The sequence below is a fragment of the Panthera uncia genome, chromosome B4, assembly GCF_023721935.1.
Source record: "Panthera uncia isolate 11264 chromosome B4, Puncia_PCG_1.0, whole genome shotgun sequence".
Lineage (NCBI taxonomy): Eukaryota > Metazoa > Chordata > Mammalia > Carnivora > Felidae > Panthera > Panthera uncia.
The window spans coordinates 4,944,842-4,961,064 of NC_064809.1; the positions used below are offsets into that span (position 1 = coordinate 4,944,842).

General features: G+C 51.1%; 2 protein-coding genes across 6 annotated transcripts in view; one reads left to right on the forward strand and one right to left on the reverse strand.

Annotated features, from left to right (window-relative positions):
* TASOR2 (transcription activation suppressor family member 2) overlaps positions 1-10,214 on the forward strand; it is an 80,646-nt gene extending 70,432 nt beyond the window's left edge. For all 5 annotated transcript variants that reach the window (XM_049624550.1, XM_049624549.1, XM_049624552.1 and 2 more), the window contains 5 exons: positions 4,403-4,528; positions 5,305-5,458; positions 6,293-6,398; positions 8,384-8,565; positions 9,031-10,214. In XM_049624550.1, the coding sequence (XP_049480507.1) occupies positions 4,403-4,528; positions 5,305-5,458; positions 6,293-6,398; positions 8,384-8,565; positions 9,031-9,149 (687 nt within the window). In that variant the 3' untranslated portion in view covers positions 9,150-10,214. The remainder of the gene's footprint in view (positions 1-4,402; positions 4,529-5,304; positions 5,459-6,292; positions 6,399-8,383; positions 8,566-9,030) is intronic.
* Positions 10,215-11,068: 854 nt separating this feature from the next.
* Positions 11,069-16,223, reverse strand: part of GDI2 (GDP dissociation inhibitor 2) — a 33,734-nt gene continuing 28,579 nt past the window's right edge. The window contains exons 7-11 of the mRNA XM_049624557.1: positions 15,128-15,227; positions 13,770-13,941; positions 12,368-12,512; positions 12,113-12,167; positions 11,069-12,019 (exon numbers count right to left, since the gene is read on the reverse strand). Coding sequence (XP_049480514.1) covers positions 11,873-12,019; positions 12,113-12,167; positions 12,368-12,512; positions 13,770-13,941; positions 15,128-15,227 — 619 coding nt within the window. The 3' untranslated portion in view covers positions 11,069-11,872. The remainder of the gene's footprint in view (positions 12,020-12,112; positions 12,168-12,367; positions 12,513-13,769; positions 13,942-15,127; positions 15,228-16,223) is intronic.

Here is a 16,223-nt window from a genome sequence, read left to right on the forward strand (position 1 = left end):
ATATGATTGTGGGTTCATTTCTGGGTTTTCTGTTGTGTTCTCTTTTTATGCCAATACCATAACTGTTTTAATTTCTGCTGTTTTGTAACATAACTTGAAGTACAGAATTGTGATGCTTCCAGATTTGTTTTTCTTTTTCAAGATTCTTTGGCTATCAGAGGCCTTTTGTGGTTCCATACAGATTTTAGGATTATTTATTCTAGTTCTATGAAAAATGCTGTTGCTATTTTGATACGGATTGCATTAAGCGTGTAGATGGCTTTGGGTAGTGTGGACATTTGAACAGTATTTATTTCAGTCTTTCATTATTTACAGTAGTGCTCAGATTGTCCCAGACCCAGCCAATGGGACCCAGTCCTTTTAATCTGGCTTCGGTGTCCTTGGATCCCTTCTTCCTTTGTGGCACAACTTGATGTTGCAGGTTATCTCACAGATTCTTTGCCCCCCCCCCCCCCCACCCCCGCAGCCTTGAAGTCCGCCATTTCTCCAGGGAGCAGGATTCCTAGTGAAGAGTAGCATTTGGGATCAGCATCTGGGCTCGGCGCCACTGGGTATCACCGCTTCCAGGCTTTCCCAGCAGAGCCAAGAAGCGCGCATGTCTGTGTGTAAAAGCTGCAGTCTCCCCCCCAGCCCCAGCCCCAGCCCCAGCTACAGCTCCAGCTCATCCCCGCCACCACTGCCAGAGTCGCGGCTGTCCCCATGTGGCAGGGAGCTGGCTCCCATCACCCCACCTGCAGTCGCAGTCCCGGCCCACAGCTCGCCCCTGGATGTCCGGCCCCGTCCTCACTGCCTGGGGCACTGACCAGCACTGGTCCCTCGGCCCTCACACAGGAGTGGGAGCCCGTTCGGAGGACGGCGGTCCTCAGTGTGTATTCTAGAATCCCAGTGTGTGAGCAGAGGGGGAATGTTGCCAACACGACGGCCCCCGGATGGCACAGGTGCTCTGACGATGTTCCGAGGACAGTCAGCCTAGTCGGGAGGGTCAGGACCTTTTCCTTAAGGAAGCGACACCGGCCTCGTGTACGTGGTGCGGGCAGCTGGACTGATGAGTGTTTGGTTCATTGACCGGATTTGTTTCGGGTCGCTCAGGTCAGCACTTCAGGGTGTCCGGGGTGCCTGTCATGTGGTGTCACCTGGTAAGCCCCATGCATGGTGAATTACAAAGTAACATCAAACCTGCGCGGCCGTCCTGGCGGTCCTCCAAGGGACGAGGCCCCGCGGGGACTGAAATGCTGGTGGCTCCCCAGTTGCCCCATTCTCCCTGGGCCAACGGGAAGCTGGTGGCACAGGGCTGTCGCATTTCCCATCTGGAGCGAGTCTGGAGGTGTGGACACAGCCGGGTCGGGAAGGAAGGGCCTCACGGAGGCCCCGCGAGGGCACTGAGCACCGAGGTCACTGGGAGGCAGTGACACTGTTTCTTAAGATAAATAACGTCGTGTCTGCATTTCAGAGAGATTTCTGCCACAGCGGGGAGGCCTGGAGGCGAGCTGGACGGCGGCGGGCCTCAGTGGGAGGCTAGAGGCAAACGAGTTCTTCTCTGAGATGGCTGGTGCCTTCCAGCTTGGACCTTTTACATGACTTTCGTTTAGTTAAATGCAAACTTTTCTTTTTTTTTTTTTTTTTTTTTTTTTTGGCCATCAAGGATCCTTTTCCAAGGTTTCTTGTTAAGCGGTTGCCAGATTGGTTTCCCCAGCCCCTTCCACCAATGTCTTTGTTCTAATTTCCACTGCTTTGGTAAGCAGTGTGGTTGAAAAAAATGAAGCTTTACACGGGCTTGCAGACTCTTTGAAGGTGCCTGGCCTCTAAAAGTAACCTAAAAATTGTTGTATACCTTGAATGAAGTTAATTTTGTTTTGGGCAGATTCTATATGCTGTACCTTGACGTGTGCTGAAATAAGTCAGGGATGGACTCAAGTGGTGTCACAACCGTGTCCCACAGTGAGCAAAATACCTGATTTCTTTTTGCTTCCATCATCTCAAGAGCAACAATGCCACTCACACCCTTGACAGAGCACAGGTTTTCACACAGGAAAGAAATCATAGCCAGGGTCGGTTTCCTTCCAGCAAAAGTACTTGCTTGTTTAAATAGTAAATGTTTTGTTTGCTGATATTTTTTCATGTGACCCCTGTTTACAACAGAGAATAACAAATTTTGTGCAAAGGCAAAACTAACCTTCCAGGGAGAAGGTGGACACATTATAAAATAAACTTGAGAATAGAGTATTACCAAGGTACTCGAGGGGTGCCTGGCTGGCTCGGTAGGTTAAGCATCTGACTCAGCTCAGGTCATGATCTCACGCTTTGTGGGTTCAAGCCCTGCAGCAGGCTCTCCGTTGCCAGCACGGAGCCTGCTTCAGATCCCCTGTTCCCCCCCTCTCTGCCCCTCCCCTGCTGGTTCTCATTCTCTCTCAAAATAAACTTGGGGTGCCCGGGTGGCTCAGTCGGTTAAGCGACCGACTTCAGCTCAGGTCACGATCTCATGGTTCGTGGGTTTGAGCCCCGCGTCGGGCTCTGTGCTGTCAGCTCGGAGCCTGGAGCCTGCTTCGGATTCTGTACCTCCCTCTCTCTCTGCCCCTCCCCCACCCCCTTTCTCTCAAAAATAAACATTTTTTTTTTAAGTTTTTTTTTTTTTTAATAAACTTAAAAAAATTTTTTGAAAGGGGTGCCTGGGTGGCTCAGTTAGTTAAGTGTCCAACTTTGACTCCAGTCATGATCTCATGGTTCATGAGTTCGAGCCCCACGTTGGGTTCTGTGCTGACAGCTCGGAGCCTGGAGCCTGCTTCAGATTCCGTGTCTCCCTCTCTGTCTGCCCCTCCCCCACTCGTGCTCGCTCGCTCTCTCTCTCTCTCAAAAATCAATAAACATTTTTAAAAATTTAAAAAAGATAATCCAGAGCAAAATGTTTCTGAAAACTGAGAAAACTACCCCAGACGATTTTTCTGCCCTGGAGAGTCCTGGGGCATTCAGTACTGATGGGTGTCAGGCCCCGTTTATTTGTAAGATGAGGAACATCTGGGAGGCCCTTTGTTGTTGAAATTCAGAGTGCGCGACAGAGTAGCTGAGAACTCCACAGGATGCGATGAAAATGTTGAGCATCTCAGAAAATGTATTCGTTCAAGTGGTTTATTAGTAAAATAAGTCAGAGCTGGGGCGCCTGGGTGGCGCAGTCGGGTAGGCGTCCGACTTCATCCAGGTCACGATCTCACGGTCCGTGAGTTCGAGCCCCGCGTCAGGCTCTGGGCTGATGGCTCGGAGCCTGGAGCCTGTTTCCGATTCTGTGTCTCCCTCTCTCTCTGCCCTTCCCCCGTTCATGCTCTGTCTCTCTCTGTCCCAAAAATAAAAATAAAACGTTGAAAAAAAAAAAATTAAAAAAAAATAAGTCAGAGCTAAAGATTTATATTTAGATGTTTCAGTGGGCTCTCTGAAAAGAAGTCTCATCTGCAGGAGTTTCTTTCAAAATACATCGCTGTGCATTTTGAGTGAAGAATCAAAATGGTCCAGGGCTGGTTGATACTGTATTTTTTACAAAGGACAGAACCAGAGATGGTCAGACACCAGGTTCCTGGGGTGCGGTGGAAGCCTCCAGAACCCTTCAGACAGAAGCCGTGTCAGCATCACAAGGAGAATAGGGTGAAGGAGTTCCCTTTAATGACACGGACTTACCCTGCCGTTAGGCCTGTGACCGTAGTGTCTGACAGGGAGGCAGCGGCCTGGTGACCTGAGGTTCAGCCCACCTACCCCACCCCCCTCCCCACGCTCACCAACACCTGCCGCACCCAGGGCTCCCTCCACAGCCGTTAACGGCAGTCCAAGTGATGCTTACAAGTCGGGAGTATTATTTCCAAAAGTCCTGGAAACGTTTTGACCGGAGGTGGCATTTTTAGAGTGAGCGTCTGCGTGCCACCAGGTAATTGCCTCAGGGTGGGTGAGAGTCCTAGGTGTGTATATCAGTCTGATGCTGATCAGACTGTGGACCACGAAAGGTTTACTGTAAAGTGCTTTGCCTTTGAAATGGGTTTGTGGGGTGCCTGGGTGGCTCAGTCGGTTGACCGTGCAGCTCTTTCTTGATCCTGGCTCAGGTCATGATCCCAAGGTTGTGGGATCGAGCCCCTCGTCGGGCTGCATGCTGCATGTAGAACCTGCTTAAGATTCTCTCCCTCCCTCTCCCACCATCACCAAAACAAAATTTTAAACAACACAAAAACCTCTTGAGTCCAGTTAGTGACACCCACGAGCCGTGTTTTAGACGCGGAAGCTCCTTTAGAAGACAAACTGCCGTTTCTGTTGCCTTGTTGGGATGCAGGTTCGTAAACAGGATGTGCTTTCTGATGCCAGTGAACTGTAGAAGTAATTCTGGGCAAATATGCTTTTTTATTGTAACGGTTCCTTGTAAATCTTTCAGGCCCTTCTGAGGAAAGGAGGCCACACAGAAATGGAACCGCAGCGTTTCTGTCAAGCTTTTCCCAGAGAGAACGATACACTGGTGGTCGTCATCAGAAACGAAGACATAGCATCGCATTTGCATCAAGTACGTGTGGTGATCTTTTCTTACAGAGTGTGTGTTCTGGGCATTTTATGTTGTCTTCCAAATGACCAGACCCGTCGTCGCTTCCCAGGGCAGAAGTGAACTTTCCCACTGAATCCAAGTGGGAAGCCGACGGGGGTCGACGGTGCACCCTCGGACCGTGTACTTACCGAGGCGTTTCTGGCACGTCGTGTCTGAGTTGAGACTTTCATAGTAACTGGGGCAGAACCACGGAAAGGGAGGTATCGGGACACTTTCTCAGCTGAATACAAACCTGTGTCTCTCAGTGCCTGGCAGCGGTAAATCTTCCTTCGGAAGGACTTGTGAAAGTGTTCTTACCTCTTTGCTATGATATTTATTTACCCGTTATTTGCATCAGAGTAACTGCCTGTCCCAAGAACTGCGCTCGGGGGTGGGAATCGAGCCCTGCCGTGCAGGAGGCCCGGGGAGCCGGAGAGGGAGCAGCGACGGTGCGAGCCTGTCGCCTGCTTCACTACTTGACGGGTGTCCAGGCCTCCGCTGTTCCTTCCCTCCGTCACCGTCCTCGGCCTTTGGAGTTAGAAGGGGACGGGCCGGAGCGAGTGTGCGGCGCGGACGGTGAACGGAGTCAGGACTGCTTGTGAGGGGCGCTCCTGGTGTTGGATAGGGCTTTGCAGGATTCCCGGTCAGTCGTCCAGGCGAAGTTCTTTCCGGCTGTCCCCGAACCTCGAAACCCTGGGATAAAAGTGCCGAAAGCGACCTGACAGACCTCTTTCCCGGGATGCGTCTGTGTTTGCTAGATTCCCTGTTTGCTGAGGCTGAAGCACTTCCCCGGTGTCGTGTTCGCTGGCGTGGACGGCCCTGAAGACGTCCCCGAGTGCACCTACCAGGAGCTCTTCCACGCGGGAGGCTTTGTGGTCTCAGATGACAAGATCCTGGAAACTCTGACATTAGGTTGGTCTTGTGTTTTCCTCTCTTCTTTCTTTAAAGGACAGTCAAATCGGTTTCTCTTCACCCAGTGACCCGACTATGATTTCACCCAAAAGAAAGTAACAACTCAGTCTCAGTCGCCACCTTCAGAGGCCTGAGTTTTTGCCGCGTGCTGAGCACTTGCACCTCCCTGGGGATCGCTGGCATCCTCCTCCCCAGCCCGCGTGCTCTCCGCCTCCTGGTGCTGACTGGTGACGGGACCGCCAGCCCCGCTTCTCGGTCCCTTCCGGTCAGTGCTGCCGCGGAGCCGTTCACCGTGGACTCTTGCTGTAACTGTCCCTACACTGACCCCGTCCGCTCCCGTTGCCATCACCCCTGCCGTGCTGTTGATGTTCTGGAAGTCAACAAATGGCTCCCAAAAGCCTTCTTGAGTATGTGCCGAACACTCACAATTCCCTTCCCTCTGGGCACGGGACGTGGAGGGAGGTCAGGGCGGCAGCCGGCTTTGAGGTATCGTCGGAACCTGCCCAAGCTGACGGCCCAGAGAACTTGCCATAGGTGCCCCTCGTGGGCCAGAAGGCGGGAGGGGGTTACCTCCACAGGCGTGACTTCCGCCCAGGCACCTGTCTTCCTCTGGCGCGGCGGGCGCTCCCGCTTGTTCCGTGTGTCCGTGCCGCGTCCGCGTGGCGGTCCGGGCGCTCCTGCCACGGCCGAGGGGACCGCGGGTCGCCGCGTCCTAGCCGTGCGGGGGAGGCCCGTGCACTGAGGCCCGGGACCTCGGTTCCCACCGGGAACCGTCGCCGGGCTCCGACCGCACGAGCCGGGAGCCGACAAGGCCTCTTGTGTTCCGCTGTGTAGTTCAGCTGAAGGACATTGTCAAGACCCTGGAGAAGCTGAACGGAAACGGGAGATGGAAGTGGCTGCTTCACCACAGGGAGAATAAGCAGCTGAAGGAAGACGTCAGGTGAGGTCTGCGCGCGGGGGCGGGGGGCAGGGGCGGCCACCTGCACGTCCAGGCGCCACCTTCGGCTCCATTGGGGGTTGAGATTTGGTTTCTGGGGCCGGGCTTTTGGGGTAGACAGCGGGGTCGGGGCCGCCGCCCGGAGTTTGGGGCCCACGCTGTGCGCGCTCGGCCAGGAGGGGGTCAGGTGCGCGAGTCTGGAAGGTGTGGGTAGCGAAGTTCAGGTTCCGCCACCGTGAACGGAGGGGACGGAGAGCGAGCCGTGGGCTTGCCGCCATGGTGCTTTGTCCGGTGTTGATCCGTGTATTGTTTCCACGGCCACGGGGATGGAAAAATTGAGAGCAGGACGTATCCTCAGTTAAATTTTACCCCAAACAAGACCAGAAACAGGTCTTGTTTCAGATGTACAGCTGCTGAGCCCTGGGGCCTGCGGGAGCCTCTGCACTCGGGGAGGCAGGAGCCAACGGGGTCTGGCGCGGGGAGCTGGGAGGAGGCCCCACAAGCCCCGGTCGAGGACCTGCGGGGGCGCTGACGGGCGTTTTTGGCGGCGTCCCGGCCCAGCTTCCGAGGCTGCTGACGGCGAGGACCTGCTTCGGTGGCATAGTGGAAGCACAGGGCGAAGACAGAGCTGATCCAGCTCAGACGAGAAGTTGTGAAGCTGGGCTTCGAGCCCGGAACGTCCATCTCTAAGATGACCACGTCTCCCCGCACCACGCCCTCCCGAGGAGGACAGACGTAGGTGCAAAACCGCACACGCGGGGATCTTGAAAGGGACGCAGGCAGCCCCGAGCAGGGTTCCGGGAGAGGCTCGTACCTAGGAACGAGTGCAGGAGGGCAAATGAGCCAGGGGGTCCAAGCGGACCCGAGCCCACGATATCGTGGAAGGGGTGCAGGGCTCCAAGGACCTGGTGAGCGCAGAGGCCGTGGCCAGGAGATCCCGAGGAGGTGGTGAGCGGGCACTTCAGAGGAAAGATTCAAGTGCAAGGAGGAGTTCCGAGGTACCACCTCACCCCTGGTCAGCTGGCACGAATAAGCTTACTTCCCGTTCATGGGACTTTGGGGTAAACGGACCCCTTGCTGCTGGCGCTGTCCTCTTCAGAGGGCACCCGCCTCACACGGAGCGGGCGCGGTGGGAACTCGTCAGAAAACTCCCCACGTCCTGTGGCCTTCAGAGGAACTCATCTTAATCTAAAACCCCAAAAACCTAGGCGTTGAAAACTGCAGTCTCCCCAAAGAACGTTTATAGCCACGTGATTATGAGAAACTACAAAAGCAGCCTCCCGTCCATCTCTAGGCGAACGTGACCGACTTCCACGGGAGCGTACCCACAAAAGCTGCTGTCACAGGAGTGCGCCGTGTGGTGCCCAGCGGGGCATCGGGTTCATCCCTGCTACAGGGCGGGAGAGCAGACACAGGGACATTTCACAGTCAGACATCTTCCACTAAAAGAGGAAGAAAAGATAGGTAGTTACAAGATTTTAAGAGAGGTGAGAAATTACGAAAATTCCCGCTGCTACCTAAGTGTAAGGACATCGGTGTCTGGCAAGCAGTGCGGGGCCTGAAGAGCGGCTTTGGAAGCGCTGCTGTGACAAAGCACCGCCGGGCCCGCTAGGAATGACTGAAGGGCCCGCCAAGCAGCGTCGTTGGGAAGTGGCAGTAGGTGAGCGCGTGGACGTCCCTCCTGCTCGGAGCGAGGCCCGTGCTTCCCGGACACCCGGAACGCTGACGGGAGGAAAGAGCCAGCCTGTCAGGTCGTGAGGGAACCTGATGGGACGGTGACGTCCAGGAAGCCAGGGGCCCGGTGGAAAAGAACAGAAAAGGCAAAGAGCGTCCCCCGAGGTTTGAGTGTTTTGACGTAAGAGGTCAAAGTATAGCGAAGGCAAGTAGTGAAGGAACGAAACAGCTGAAAATCCAGATACGGTAAAAAGTAGCCTCCCGCAGGTTGCCAGGGAATCCGCATTTGGTTAACGTTTCTGTGTACGTTGCAGAGCGGATTCGATGGCACGTAAGAAGAACTTAATACTGAGATCCTATCAGAGTGCGAATCTCATCGAACTGCTTCATTACCACCACTGTGACTCTCGATCGCCAACAAAAGCAGAACATTTGAAATGTCTGCTCAACCTGCAAGTTCGGCACGTCCACGCCAGGTTCGCGGTCTTCCTGACAGGTAAACTCACCGTGTCCGTTCTGCCAGCTCTGGAAGGGTCTGGGTGCGGTCATCGGATGCCGTACGGGATCTGTGCGGGACCCCCCCCCCCCTTCCTGCCTGGTATGTGCTCCTAAACGCATGGGAGGCCGGGCCGAGGGGCGCCGTGGGCTCTGTCTGGCGGCCCTCCGGTCCGCTTGTCTGCTAGCTGTGGCCTGCGGGCACCTCGAGTTTTAGGCGAACGTTCGCCGAGCAGTTAGAACTACGGAAGGTAGGGCCACAGTCCTTCTGTTTCAGCGGTGCTCGGCACCCCCACCCCCACCCCGGCCGCTCCCAAAGCTTCATACCCCTTCCTCCCTGGACCCATTCCCCATGGACCAAGTCGTTCCATAAAAGTTTTGCTTCTTAAATAAAAGGGGTTCTGATGCCTGAAAAGTATACATCAATGACTTTTTCACCAAAAAGGTATTTTTTTTCTTTTTACAGAAAAGCCTACCATCTCCAGAGAAGTCTTTGAAAACAGTGGCATCCTGGTTACAGATGTAAATAACTTTATTGAAAATATACAAAAAATAGCAGCTCCGTTTAAGAGTAGCTATTGGTAAGAACACTTTCCAGAACTCTCCCTCGTGAGGACAGGACTGATATGGACATTCTGTGAGGAAACCAGTTGTTTGAAAACTCCGCTCTTTAGTATACATCATGCTGTAAATTTTAAATCTGTTAGGGGTGGGATTGCTGTTGGTTTGGCATTAAAGTCAGAATTTTTGAAGGATCGTCTACTTCAGGGTCCCCCGTTTCATCTGAATGACTGAACACATTTTCACTTGTGGTTCATCTCGTTCCCAGGACGGGAGATAACGTCCCTCTTCGACAGCATCCTATTTACAAAACATTTCTTGGTTATTCTGTTTATAAAGACGGAATGACCAATTTTGTGTTTATGCAGGGGACTCCGCTGCAGCTTGCCTAGAACACCAGTGGTGCCACCAACAAATAAGTATTTTCCTTTTACTTTGGAAACTTTTTAGATACACGGAACAGCCTTCTCCTATCTGAACAATCAGTGTTCTACGACATAGGAGTGTTCTTCATTTCTTCACACTCTGCTCTAAAATCTTGGACTTCACTCACAGTGGGACAGCAGCTGTCTACCAGCTTCGGGTTATACTATTAAATATCGTTTTAAATTATTTCATTTTTACGGAGCGCCTTCAAAGCTATTAAGCTCAACGTTAAAAAGAGTTTTACAAACACGTTTACTTAGGTGTAGCAAAAAGAAGTCTATTTTAACCAATAGCTTTGTTTTTGCATGTCAGTGTCGAAAAGGCGTACGTAGTGCATGTGACAGTCTGTTTGAAAGGTTTTGCCACCCTTGTAAAAGCTGTAATCTTGGTTTTATTTGCTGTTACTCTAGCAACACTACAGGAAGTTAAATGGTACAAATTTATGAACTGTCATTTTTCACTTAGATTTTGTAAACAGCGCATTACAAAGTCAACCCTCGGAGGCAGAAAATCATTTATTTATGGTATTAGAAATAATTTCTAGGGGAATCTTTAAACTCAAAACCAAGCAAAAAAGTTTGTAGAGATACATAGTATCTATTTGGAACAGAGGTTTTTCTAACCAATTTGTTTCATTTTTTTAATAAAGACAACTGAAAATCATTCAGCTGTTTCTGCGATTCCTTCCCTGGAGAACCTTCTGGCAGTTTGTAGCCCATTTAACAGGTAGGACTTCGCTTCCACTCCTACCACGGGACCTCCATCTGCCGGTCCAGCCCCCACAGCCCTGACCCGAGAGAAGGCTCACAGAACTCCAGGACGGGACCTCCGCCCTCCTGCCCCTCCCGCCCCTCCCGCCCCTCCCGCCGAGTCGGAAGGTGGGCGCCTGACGCAGTTTCTCGCCTAGAAACACCCCCGCTCAGCGAAGAATCCAGGAAGGGGGCTGTAACCCTCCTTGGTCCACTTGAGCCCCTGCTGTGAGCTGAGCCTGCTGTCCTCTCCTCCCTCAAACGTCCACCCCTCCCCCTCTTGCCGCAAAGTCTTCCCACAACCCTTTTCTAAAACTGCTCTTCCCCTTAACCGAGCCCCAGGGTCAGTCTCGGCCCTGCTGCCCTTCCAGACTGCCTCTTTCATCCTCGTACCCACTGGCCTGGCACCTAAGTATTACAGGCGCTCCGTGGCTGTCGAGTGAGGGATGTGGAAATACAGTTCTTCTCTGTGCTTCTAGCCCGGCGGGCAAGGAAAGGCTCGCTGGGATTTTAGATGATCTTACCATGCAGGCCAAGCCGTGGGTTCTCGACTGGGGCAATTCTGTGCCTCAGGAGGCTGTGGCGAGAACACAACTTGGGGTCTACTCACAGTGAAGCCAGAGGACGGGCGTATGTTCAGCCATCGAAATCTGCACGTGGCCCCGTCCGCTGCAGCCACGCCGAGGGGAGTGAGCAGCTGGGGCGCACCCGGGGCGAGCCCCACTAGCTCTTGATGTCGGGACACAGACAGACCAATCGAGAAAGAACTGGTTTCCAGAGTTTGGCTTTATTTGCAGTACAGAAATCACCTGGAGCCATTCTGAGACAGACACCACTGAAGCGGAGGCTCTGTCAAATCAATACTGCGTCGCAGCTTTTGGTCCGTCGAAGAAGCCACACCTGGGATACAAAAGAAGCTTCTACGTTTACCTGCTTCACGATAGGGGTCTTTCCCCTCTGCTCTTCTCAATCTTATAAGGTTAAAACACCGCACACAGGCCTCCTCCAAGATGACTCTCACGGTCCGGAGTTGTGTTAGAATTTCAGGCCCACGGAACCCCAACTTGGGGCCGTGTTCCGTGGGCGCTGTCGTAATACTTGATAGGAGACGTGAAGGTGTAGGGAGAACGCAGGGATGCCGTCCCGAATTATGGAACATTCCATCTCGAATCTCCTCCGTGTCAAGAGGACAGACGGCACGCCACCCACCGATCCGGCTCTCGGGCAGCAGCAGCGCGCCTGCGAAGGCTGCGCTGATTAAAAGATACAAATCCTGTATCAAGTGCTCTGTATCAGTATCACAAGGGATTTTTAAAACTGATGCTGCACTAGGGGGAAAAAAAGCCAGTACTGGTTAAACCGAACAGAATGTGGTCACCCGCCAATTCTGAATAGCCACTCCAGGAAAACGAGTTAATACATGATATTAGAAAGGGGAGGAATATTTACTGGTACAGTGCTCTGCAATCTCCGTTTTGATTACAAAAGCAGGCCTTACAATATTGATTTCATACGATACGCGTCATTTGCCAAAGGTAAGTCTGTCCTAATGAGATGATAATCGCACTGCCGTTAGTCTTCCCCGTAGATGTCATTCTTCTTGCGCTTCATTTCCTCGAAGTCAAACTCGGATCCGGTCATCCTCTTATAGATGTCTTTAATGTCGTCACAAGTTGTCTCAAAGTGAGTTGTAGCATCGTATGCACGGGAAATAAAGATCTACAAACGAAAATCACAAAGACCTGAGACGCTGCAGGGGTGTCTCCCAATAAAGCCTGCGTGTTGATACGCTCTTCAGAGCGCCACACTCACCTGGCTTTCTGTTCCCAAATCTTTTGGTACAAGGAGGTCACTGATGCTAACAAATCTGGAAGGAAAGAGAGAACGGAGTCAGCAGGCGAGCGGACCCCAAGCCCACGCTCCCAGCTCTGCCTGAAATTCAAAACCCAAAGGACGAGACCGGCAGGCACAAGGCCCACACCACAGCCACTGGCGGCTCTCACCCGGCTCGCCACACTCCGTGCAAGTATCAATCTCGGATTTCAGCTAAACGAACACATCGCTTACTTCTGTTCAATTGGTTCCAAAAGCTCCAGAGCCGGTCTGATTTCTTTCTCCGGTTCCTTGGTCTCCACAGTCGTACTGACTATGGCGATGTACTTGCCTTGTGCGGCCACGTTGTGTGCGGAGGAGATCATGCAGACGTAGATATCTGGAAACAAGGGAAGGCACTCACTGCCGGGGCTTGTAAAGCTCGGGAATATGCGCGTGCTCTGGCGTCCCCCGTGTATCTCCTCGAGGTGTGCGTTAAAATTGCTTGGGACTGACCAGATCTTCTAGGCAAACCGGGTCACACACAAAAGTCTGCAAGTATCCGGCGACTTCTAGCCCACTGGACAGTAAGGACACGCGGAGCCGTGAACCGCCAGGCTCAGGAGGTTTCTTTTCCCGGCTCTGCTACGGCTACCTACAGAGCCTCACAAAGCAAACTGACTGCTCTGGGGTCGTCTTCCTCTCCACGCCTTGCATTTAGAAAGGTTTATTAAGTACCGCTTCTTCATTTATTTATTAGGATAACAAAACTGCAAATCAGCATAAGCTATTCTTCGGTTGGCATAACAAACTCTGTAATTAGGGGCGCGTGGGTGGCTCCGTCAGTTAAGTGTCCGACGGGCTCAGGTCATGATCGCGTAACTCGTGAGTTCCAGCCCCGTGTCAGGCAGGCTCTGTGCTGACCGCTCGGAGCCTGCTTTGGATTCTGTGTCTGTCTCTCTCTCTCAAAAATAAACATTAAAAAATAAAACTCCTATAATTCTTCCTGTGTCCCACTCAGTAGCTACTCATTTTCCAATGTACAAAATCATGACTGAGCTCCCTTTGCTCTTTTGAGATTTTTCACAGACCCTGCGATCTGCTTGGGGCCTGTGAACATCCCTCTGTTCCAGTCATGACCTGTGATTCTGGTTGCTCCCGTGGAAAAACAAACACAGCTCTTAATAGTGTGTTCAAAAGCTCCTGACTCCTTTTAAGTTGAAGATTCGATAAATATAAGCCTTAGGGCTTCACCCGGAAGGAAGATGGAAAAAGGTAGGGGATGAAGACAGCTGCTTAGCACAAACAGCTTAGGAATTACCAATTTTAGAAGTGAGTCCTGATCTTCCTCAGAGTATCAGGCTGACAAATAATGTCAGCTAATGACAGAAACCTCCAGAGGCACATAATCACGGACACCACACTCCTCTAGTCCAGCCTCGATCCCTCATTCTAGACAAGCGCACAGATCCAAGGCAGGGCTCTGGGACTCGTGTGCGCCTTCCAGTGTGAGGATCCCTCACACCTTGTTTCTCCTGTGTAACTTAAAGTTTCTTCACTATAACAGAGCAAATAAAATTAGGAACTTGGGACAAAACATGAAGCGAATTATATTTAACAAAATCCCACAAACATCTGCTGGATCCTCAAAGCTCACCTGACTTCCGATTGACTTGGTTCTGGGGAATGATGATCTGGCAGGAGTTGGCATCGTTGGTGTTCTTGATGGGGTGGCTGAGGATGCAGATTACTCTGAGCACCTGGCCCACTTTTTCTACTCGGTCTTGGACGTAGCTGGGATCACAGATGAGCTGCTTACAGCGAGCAACCTGTCACGAAACGTGTAAGTAACATACATAATATTCAGTGTCCACAATGTTTTTGATAGAAGGTTGACGCCCCTGTCCCTGGAGTAGAATCTGTGGCCCTCATAAGGTTAACCGTAACTACGGACAACCTAAAACTAGTTTTGCCAACAATCCCAACAGAGTCTCCTGGAACAGATCCGTGAATTCGAAGTCCTGTTCAAGTATTCGGCAACCTGGTGCACAGCCTTTAGAAGTACAGGTTTTAGAACTGCACAGACAGGTTTCAGATCCCGGCTGTAACCAACCTCAAAGGGTGGTTGTTGGGTTAAACGGAATACTGTACCGAAGGCTGTCATCACAGGGGACTGTCCCCAGTAAGAAGTACGTGTTCCGTAATTTCCTGAGAGGGAGCAGCCCTGAGAAACGAGGAGATGAAACTCCGTGCTAACAAAGACTCTGAGATAGCAGATTATTTCCCAGAACCTCCCGTGCTGAAAGCACAAGACAATTACCAAAGGTCTACAATAGTAACGCTTCGTTCCGACGGCCACCCGGCGGGTGTTGATCACGTGGTCCTAACCCACGGAAGACCATCAAGAACACCGAAGTAGGTCTCTATCCCCAGCTTTGGAGCAGTTCTCACTCCTTGTGAGGGCTGCCATTTCACAAAATACAAATGACCTGGCTGGCAGACCCATGGCATCAGCATCCCCTGAGAACGTGTAAGAAACCGCAGGCCCACCGCATCAGGATGTGCACGTTACGAGGAGTAACACAGGTTTGTGTGCAGTTCAAATTTGAGAAACTGCGCGAAACTCCACCTAGCCAACACCCAAATTAAAAAATAAAGTCCTCAGTATCCACCAAGTCCAAACTCAACCAATAAATTATAAGCGGTACAAATAAAGCCAAATCTAAAGGCACACTCAGGAGACAGGCACCAACCTACACTACATAAATACACACTACTTACCACTTAGACTTCATCCACAATGTCTATTTCCATCTGAAGCGCTAATCAACCCAAGAGGAAATAATACTTTTTAAGCACAACATCTGTAACTAGTCCTTAGTCATTACAAATGACAACCTGCCATAAAGAAACCACATGTAGTCTGGAATCTAGCATCAACGTCCATTCTACATTATGTTAAATAACATCTCCTTCAAAACAACATGGTATTTTTTAAATTGTAAAAGCTCTTACCTCTCCTTCAGATTTCACACCAATCACTTTTCCATTTTGCACAATGATTTCCTCAATTGGCTTGTTGAGCATGTAGGTACCACCATAAATAGCACTTAGCCTAAAAGAAATGTTTGAAATTATAATTTATAATTGTGTCCACGACTAAAGTCTCCTTTCTTAGATCTTTGTGAGTTACACAGGCGACGTATATCTGCTCAATTTCCTTCTAGAAGGTATTAGTTTAAAAGTCATTAAAGCAACAATTTACAAAATAGAGTCAAAACCATGAAGTCTCACATTCAGTCCTGAATGCCAAGTCCTTTTGAAGTGCTTATGCTAATCCTCCAGCATATAAATAAAACTGAACTAAAAAAAAAAACAAAACAAAACCAATCAGGAGGCCCTGGAGAGTGACTAAAAAAGCAGACTGACACTGGAGAAGAGACTTGAAGGAACGAGCGAGATCCTCTGTGGTTCCTATGGCTCTCCCCCCGAAGGAACCCCTTTCTCCCCATCCCTGTAACAGCGCGGCTAGAACGAAGCAGAAAGCCAGCGACCTCTTACTGATTCAAGGTGCCACAGGACAGAATCTGGGGCTGTCAAAGGAGATGAAAATTGTGGGAGGAAATCCACAAAAGGGCAGCCACCAAATCTATAAAACCTCTTCAAATCGTTAACTAACTCTGGAAGTGCTTGTACCTGAGAGATTCCAAGAAATCCAGCAAAAGCAACAGCCAGAAGGTGAAAAGAGCGGAGCCGAGATTATAGCTGAGGGCCTTAAGGACAAATGGGTTTGAAGTCTGAAACTGCCACATTAGAGAGCTTGGTCTATGCACATCTTGAGCTTTCCACTGTAAACCCCAGGAGGATCACACCTCATCACAGCAGGACTAAAGATTAGCCAAAGACACACACACACACACACACACACAACGCGCCCTCCCCATCCAACAAAGTGTCAACTCAAGCCTCAAAGTTCAAGGTGCCTGGCCAATAATTTAACTACCCACTTGAGCAAAAATCGACACTCTTCAGAGAAAGAATCCAGCATCTCTAAAACGTGCCAAATCAATGTGTCTAGTCTGCAGTCCACTATCACCAGACATGTGAAGAG